Raw genomic sequence first — 7,836 nt, 5'->3', positions numbered from 1 at the left:
AGAGAGAGAGAGAGAGAGAGAGAGAGAGAGAGAGAGAGAGAGAGAGACTAAAAGGCAACCTCACAGCTGTCATGTGAATCCTGTAGACAACTTACCATGCCAGACCCTCTCTGCTGCACCACCACCATCAAACAAGCAGAAACTGTGACTAAGCATCTGAGCTGCTGAGGCCTTCTCTGGTTGCACTGAGAGAGGAGGAGGAGCAAAGAATGGACCTGGTTCCCAGCCGGGAGTCAGGAGCAGTCTGGTGCTGTTGATCTCACTGTTTCTCCCAAACCCCTGCCTCAATGACAGCCATCTTTCTCGTCTCTCTATTCTCCTCCTAGATCCGATGTCTCCATCCAGTTTTCCACCATGGCATCAAATCACCTTCTGCCTGCTGATAGGACTCTTGTTTGCAATAGATACAATGCTGTATTTCTCCATGCAGAGGGGTCTTCAAAGTTCCGTGGCAGACTATGAGGAACCCAAGTTTCACTGGAGCAAAGAACCTCAGGACAAGTGAGCCCTTATCTCATGGAATGATAAGAACACAGTTTAGAACCTATGAGCCCCCCTTGGACTCGCTACCTCACCATCTGCATCGGTCACCAAGCGTTCAGCAGCAGGAATAATACAAAAGCCCTTCCCCCAACTGGTTTGTTTTTGTTTTTGTTTTTGGTGTTGTATGTTTGTTTGTTTGTTTGTTTGTCTCTCTCCAGTGGACTATCTCAGGGGAAAGGGAAAGCCTGGAGTCTTCAAGGACCATCAGTGAAGCAGCAATGAGCACACAGTTGCCCCCCCCCCAAAAAAAAAAAGATGCTTCAGAATTTTATGCTTTCTCTGCCCCAAACATTCCGTCAGGGCAAAGCAACAGCCCGGGCTCTGGGCGGTGACCCTTTCCACGCTTAACAATTGCTCATAAATAAACTTCTGTAGAAAAGCGAGTGGCTGCCTGAGCCAGTGGAGCAGCTTTCTGTATCTTCCTCAGGCGCGTTTGCCTTCTGGGAAACCGCAGACTTCTTTCAGAGTGTGGGCGGTCCTGAGGACCGAGGCAGTGCAGCTGAACTCACGGAGAAGACAGGTAAGAGCTAGGGAAGGGAAGGTATCACCCCTCCCTGAGCAGAGCCAGTTGATAATATCTGAGAGAGGGAAGTCCCTTTCTTCAGTTGAATAGCCTCTGGTAAACTGTCCTAACCTACCAGCTGTTCACATGCAAATAAACTTAACTAAACTCAAGCAAGACCCTAAAGAAAGCAGGAGAGGCACTTGTTCAGCAGAAGAGGAGCCTCAGAGGTAGTGGGAAGCCGTGATGGAGGGTAATGGAGGGTGAGGGTTCCTGTCAATACCAGGGCATGCCCTGACAAGACAGCAACGCCAGCGAATAGTTAAAGGGTGCGGAGATAATCCACTTTGGAGCTGGTCTCAGAAAGCAGCATCTGCTTTTTTGCAAGTGAACAACATCTATTGGGTGTGATTGGTTAGCATCTTACCTCGGATTGGACAGTGAGGGTGCATACTGCCAGGATCTCTATGCAGAGGAAGCACATTAAAGAAGCCCTAGAGAGTGCAAACTCCACCACAGGCCAGCTACTGGCTACTCATGCTACCGATAATTCAGTGTTCTGGGGCACGGTGTACCATGTTTCTTATTAAAAGTATAGTACTCTAAGTACTCTGGCTGTCAGTCAGGCCTGCATTTTCTCCTACAGAGAATGACCAAAATATGCTGTATATGTGTATGAGACTGTAATTTATTTATTTATTTACTTATTTATTTATTTATTTATTTTTATATATGAGTGTTTAGCTTTCATGTATGTATGCACATCACATGTGGCCCTGGTGTTTTCAGAAGTTAGAAGAGGGAGTCAGATCCCCTTAAACTGGTGTTACAGATGGTTGTTAGCCACCATGTGGATGCTGGGAACGGAACCTAAGGACTCTGCAAGAAATGCTCTTAACCACTGAGCCATCTCCCCAGCTCCACGTCAAATATATATATATATATATTTTTTTTTTTGTAAAGAGTAGGGAAGGGAGCTAGAGAAGCAACTCATCAGTTAAGAGCCTTGGCTGTTCTTGATGAGGCTCTGGTTTCAATTCCCAGGCCCCACATGGTAGTTTACAACCGTCTATAACTCCAGTTCTAAGGGATCTGATTCCCACTTCTGACCTCCATTGACACCAGGCTCCAAGCACGAATGTAGTATGTATATTGTTGAGGTTCAGAAATCACCTCACAAACCACACAAACACCAATCTCAGTCAAACAGGGATAGTTGATTGAGCATAAGCCCTAGGACTGGTTGATCGGACCCATGGTACAGATTTGGGAAACGCACCATGACCCAGAGTTAAGATCATACAGAATTTTAAAGCCCAAAATCTACAAACATCTGTGCAAAGTTATTTCACCTATAGGGATAGCAGACGTCCTTAGGAACATGTCTTTGTTGTACACTTATCCTGTCCCCATTGGTTCAACTGTGGCAGGGGACTCGCCTTGCCCAACATTCATGTCCTAACTTGTCTGCTAGGATAGGATTTGTAACTTGCCAATGAGGAGGTCAGTCACCCACATACACGTCTCATTCTGCCAAGTGGGATGTCAGTTTCCAGGGAGGTCTTGGGAATTTGAATTTACTAGATCATACTCCAATTACTTTCTTGTATTGGTGCAGCTGTCTTTCTTCTGTTGCAGTCCATCTCAGGGGCATCTTATAAAGGCAAATGCCATAAAAGCTTATACACAGGTTCAGAAAGTATTACTGGGTAGTTGGTTTGGGTCCAAGCTTATTGTGTGTAACTATGCAAAGCAAGTCAACTGACTTCTATCCTGATTGTTTTCCCAGGGCAGAACATAACAGAATAGTAACCAATTTGTCATTAGAAAGTTTCCTAGTAACAGCAGAAGCAACACAGTAACAGAACAAAATGGAAAGCTTAGATAGGTAATAGTTACCTAGGCCCTAACAATACCTATACAGACAAAATACTCATATACATAAGGTACAATAAATCTAAAAGAGAAAGAAAGAAAGAAAGAAAGAAAGAAAGAAAGAAAGAAAGAAAGAAAGAAAGAAAGGAAGGAAGAGCGAGCGAGCTGAGGCATCTAGGGCAGACCAGGGAGGCGTCACCCTCGGAGACCAGAGATAAGACTGTCTTCCTAGATCAGACGCTACAACTAATAGGAGGCTGCACATGTGACATCAGCTTGAGTTGTTCAGGAAGTCTCCATTGGAGCTGGGATGCTCTGAAAGCACGGAATATTGCAATGTCTTAATGTGTCAGACTACGGCATTGGTCAATTCTGGGCCACTGGGTGGGGGTGGAGGGTGGAGGTTTGAAAAGATAGCAAATAGCCTGTGTTGTGCTAAGTGAAGAAATATAGCTAGCTCAGCCTCTGAGTTAAGAAGAATGCGCTAAGAGTCCACAATAAGTTCACAGAACGGAATGGCCAGAGGGTGAAGACACTTGTTGACTAAAGTCAACGTATTAAGAATTAGAAGAGGCACTGGGACTATAAAAATCAGCTCTTCTGTTTCTATGTCTCTTCCCATAATACATCTGATTTTAGTCATATGCATTCCCTATTGTAGCTAGGCATAAGACGGTAAATAGCGGAGTCTCCGTAAAAGGTTACTAAGGACATTGGCATATACCCAAAACCAATTCAAGCTAGGTCAATTCTTCTGCTTTTCATATCCAGAAACACTGAAAATACACGTGAATAATAGAAACTATTTAAAATTGATTGTTGCCAGGGGTAGGGAGACTTACGTTATTATTCATAGATTGAGTATGTATAGCCCAGTGTGGGTTGTGGGTGGGAGGGTTCTGAGATTACTACAAGCATTTTGTTAGGAGAGGGGTAAGTGTGCCATGGTACTTACATGTAAGAACCAGGCTGTCTAGTGCATTGTAGCAAGAGAGTGTGTACATACATAACCCAAGACCAAGTTGGAGTCCCAGGGTAGTAAAATGTCTCCTGTGCTTGCCGTTCTTACCTACGATGTGCCAGTGGGTGCTGAGAAGGTCACGTGAACAAGTCCGTCTCATTCTAAATTGTTCTCATCCTTTTATCCTCGTGAGCAAAACAGGCAGGTAGCGAGAGGCTGGAGAAAGCCTGCAGAGGAGGTTCATTTGGGGTGAGGGTGTGAAAGGGGGAGTTTACCAGGCAAAAAAAAGAAAGAAGCTGGAAGTCCAGGACAAAGATTCAAAAGACATTGAGTTTAGGAGAAGAAGTTCTACCTATTGGGTCTAAGAGCCAGTAAGGGAGAAGGGACAGTTTCGGGGACACTAACTAAAAGACGTTGCTGTCCAAGCTAAAGGGATGGCATCAGATAGCGCCAGGTATTGGAAGAGTAGACGCTGGTCGGGTTCGGAGTTTACGGATTCTGGAGCAGCTTCTGGAGCGGAGAATTTAAGACCCGAGAAAGGAAACCTCTTCCGGTACCAGGAGGCGATGATGAGATTAAGAAGGAAGTAAGGAGTGGCAAGTGAGACACCTCGTCCAATACGGACGTTCCAAGAATCGTCAGCCAGGGAGGGATTCAGGAGTCCTGAAATACGAAGGAAAGGCAGGCAAAGGTTCCTGGGGACAAAGAAAAGAAATTGTCTTCGGATCCCTATCACTGATCTTTCAAATTCCTACCGAGTATCAGCTTTCTACGTCGTTTCGGTAGTGAACTTAGAACTGTAACTGCGAAAACAGGTTACCTTCAAGAGACTGCTAGCAAAACGCTTAGGCAGAAATGTTGAGGAACTCTAACCACAACATTTGGGCTGACACTGGGCTCCTGGCAGTCACTTGAGTGAGATAGCTTGAATTCTCTGAACAACAAATTTCAAGAACGCCAAGTACACAAAACACTCCCACCGTCCCTGGGTGGGCTCGAACCACCAACCTTTCGGTTAACAGCCGAACGCGCTAACCGATTGCGCCACAGAGACAGGTGATGCTTAGGGCCGCTGTCAAGTCACCTTACTAAAGAATATATTGGTCGCTTATCTGCCAAGAGTTGTAGTGGGAATTGACAAAGCAACTCACTTACCGTAAATATAGTAAAGAAGGGCACCATCTCCTACTTAGATAAGGAATAGGTCCCGGTTCTACCCGCTGAGTCTGAGACAAGAGGATGAACAAACCAATAGTCTTTGGGAAATCCAAAATTAATGCTTTCTTAGAATTTGAGAATTAAGTTGATTTTGTTTACAAACGTTGCAGGCCGGTCTAGTTTATTTACGTATGCAAATATGCGTGCGTAAGTACTTAGTCATAAGCTCATTTTTTTTTTTAATGTAATAACCCCGTTTCCAGGTGTGTCTGGCAAAAAGTACTTTAGAGTTCTTTAACAAAACTAGTCATACCAGCTGTCTTGAAGTCTACTGGGACATGAGTCACCCAGGCAAAACAGGGAATTTTTAAATTCTTGTAACTTAACGATGTTAACAATGACACATCTGCAAACAAATACCAAAAGATACATTCCCCTTAGTCTACTGCCTTCAATTTAAGGACCCTCACCAGGTGTAGGGTCTAATGAGTCATTTTCTATATTGCCCAGGTCTCAGGAGTTTTCTGGCGCCTCCGCATACTAGTTAGTACCTCCTTGTATCTATTTCTGCAGCCTCTACCAATAATACACAGATTAAGTTTAAGCACAGGTCAACATTTTTAAAGATTTTACACAAGCAAAGACACTTATGTGCAGAAAATATATATATGCACATATTTTATATTTGTGTTATATAACTAGTTATATATTATATGTTACAAATATATAAAATATTATATATAATACACACACACACACACACACACATATATATATATATATATAATTTGCTACATGGCCTTTTTATTTAAAAAAATTTTTGCACTTTGTAGTGGTTTGAATGAGAATGGCCCCATAGACTCATTGTGGTAAATCTGTTTGTTGAGGGAAGAGTGTCATTTGCAGGTGATTTCTAAAGGCCGTTCCCAGCTCTCTTTTGCTTATGTTTATGAGTCTGGTCTCATCACTATACTAACGAAGAAAACCGTGATGATTCGCCTAAATAGATGCTCAAGAAAGATATTTATAAGCTATTCATGTCCCTTAGAAGTTATCAAATTTTTGCTTTCATCAAAAAAGGTAATGGAAAAATAGATCTATCTGCTAATTTCTGATAGCCAGTTTAAACAGTAGAAAGAAACAGGTTTCTGGTTAAAATCAGTGGGTCACAAAGCAAACCAAGAAAACACGAAAGTGGAAAAGAGATTGAAGACAGAAGGGAGGAATCGGGAAGGAAGCGGGAAGGAAATAAAAGAAGGCTCGAGGTGAGTGTAAACAAGTCCTTTATATACGCGTGTGAAATTATCGAAGGGCAAATGTAATCAATAACGAAGAGAGACGTGATAAGCTTAATAACTCCTACTTAGTTTAATACATCCAAAATATTGTTTCAACATGTAATTAATATAAAAATTATTAACTAGATTATTTTTCTTAGTCTTCAAAGTCTATAATGTATTTTACAATCAAAATTTAGTAAGAACAAGTAGTATTTATATAGATTTCGTTTAAAAATATAAATCAAAAATACACAAATGACTGTTTTCTGCTTAAAGTTATTCAGTAGCCGAAATGAGTAGCCATTTATATTTTCTCATTCAGTTAATGGTTCCATTAATTATTTATTTTAATTAATTCAATTAAAATAAAATTTGAAAGTGTGACTTTTACACGTACCAGTCAGCTTCAAATATTTATTAACTGACGGCTACAATGTGAGCGTCTCAGATAAGGACTCATGTTTGTGCAAGGCTGAGATTCTGACAAAACATCCCAGAATTCAGAAGAACCCAAAACAGAAAGGGATTAAATGAAAATACCTTTAGAACCTAATACGGGAAAAACTTCGGGTTGGTTTCATTCAAAGATGAAATATATGAAAATAAACCACTGCGTTGGCCGGGAATCGAACCCGGGTCAACTGCTTGGAAGGCAGCTATGCTCACCACTATACCACCAACGCAGCACAGAAGTTGCAGTCCTTTCGCCGCCTTAATAGAGGAGAGAAATTTACTGTGTCTGTTTTCTATTTGTTTTCTGCAAATCTAAAGTGGACCCGGGAGAAACTCTGGCGTTAGCCTCGGAAGAAACATTTCTTCCGCTTCTCGCCCTGCTCACCGCCTGACGTTCTCAGTCCCAGGCTCCGCAAACGCTCAGCGCCTCCTGACTGCTCCCGGCACCGGTTCCGTTAGGGACTTAGGACGACCTGTAGGGAGCAGAACTGACCGGTAAGAGACCCTCGGCGGCCTGACTCGGCCCCTCTGATGGAAAGGAAACCGAAAGGTTCCAGAAGAGATGGATGATGGAAGGTTTAAAGTGATGCGGAAGTAATAGATAGGAAAGATCTGTCAGCTACTTTCACTTGTTTTGCTTTGCAAAAGAGTTCCTGGCGAGTTCGCGTTATTTGGAGAAATCACTGATGGTGGCGTCATCGGTTTAAAACCCTTATTAAAGTGTATGGAAAGCAGTTTTCCACGTGTCAGGATGGCCGAGCGGTCTAAGGCGCTGCGTTCAGGTCGCAGTCTCCCCTGGAGGCGTGGGTTCGAATCCCACTTCTGACAAATGGTTTTTTTTTCCCCATCATAACTGAACACTGGTGTTTATGGTATCTTTTGGAAAAAAGAAAGTTAAAAAAGAATTTCTCAACCCAGGATCTCTTAATTTCTTAAAATTATCCCAACTCTTTCAATGTTGAAGCAATGCTAGCAAACGTCTGTAAAGCATGAGGTTCTCTATTGCCTCGTCTAACCCCACAAATTCTAAGTAAGTAGATTTCCTATTTATATGAATGTGCTAT

The 7,836-nt window shown here is 42.6% G+C and overlaps 1 protein-coding gene and 3 non-coding genes across 4 annotated transcripts in view; 2 read left to right on the top strand and 2 right to left on the bottom strand.

Annotated features, from left to right (window-relative positions):
• LOC114633205 (low affinity immunoglobulin gamma Fc region receptor IV-like) overlaps positions 1-926 on the top strand; it is a 10,087-nt gene extending 9,161 nt beyond the window's left edge. Inside the window, exon 5 of the mRNA XM_028781822.1 lies at positions 327-926. Coding sequence (XP_028637655.1) covers positions 327-505 — 179 coding nt within the window. The 3' untranslated portion in view covers positions 506-926. The remainder of the gene's footprint in view (positions 1-326) is intronic.
• A 3,935-nt stretch (positions 927-4,861) lies between these two features.
• On the bottom strand, positions 4,862-4,935 carry Trnan-guu. The gene has a single exon. It is a non-coding gene; the product is annotated as a tRNA-Asn (tRNA).
• Positions 4,936-6,930: 1,995 nt separating this feature from the next.
• Positions 6,931-7,002, bottom strand: Trnag-ucc. Its single transcript has one exon. It is a non-coding gene; the product is annotated as a tRNA-Gly (tRNA).
• A 515-nt stretch (positions 7,003-7,517) lies between these two features.
• On the top strand, positions 7,518-7,600 carry Trnal-cag. Its single transcript has one exon. It is a non-coding gene; the product is annotated as a tRNA-Leu (tRNA).
• The last annotated feature ends 236 nt before the right edge of the window (positions 7,601-7,836 follow it).

The sequence above is a fragment of the Grammomys surdaster genome, unplaced genomic scaffold, assembly GCF_004785775.1.
Source record: "Grammomys surdaster isolate TR1022 unplaced genomic scaffold, NIH_TR_1.0 554, whole genome shotgun sequence".
Lineage (NCBI taxonomy): Eukaryota > Metazoa > Chordata > Mammalia > Rodentia > Muridae > Grammomys > Grammomys surdaster.
This window is presented reverse-complemented; position numbering and strand designations above follow the sequence as displayed.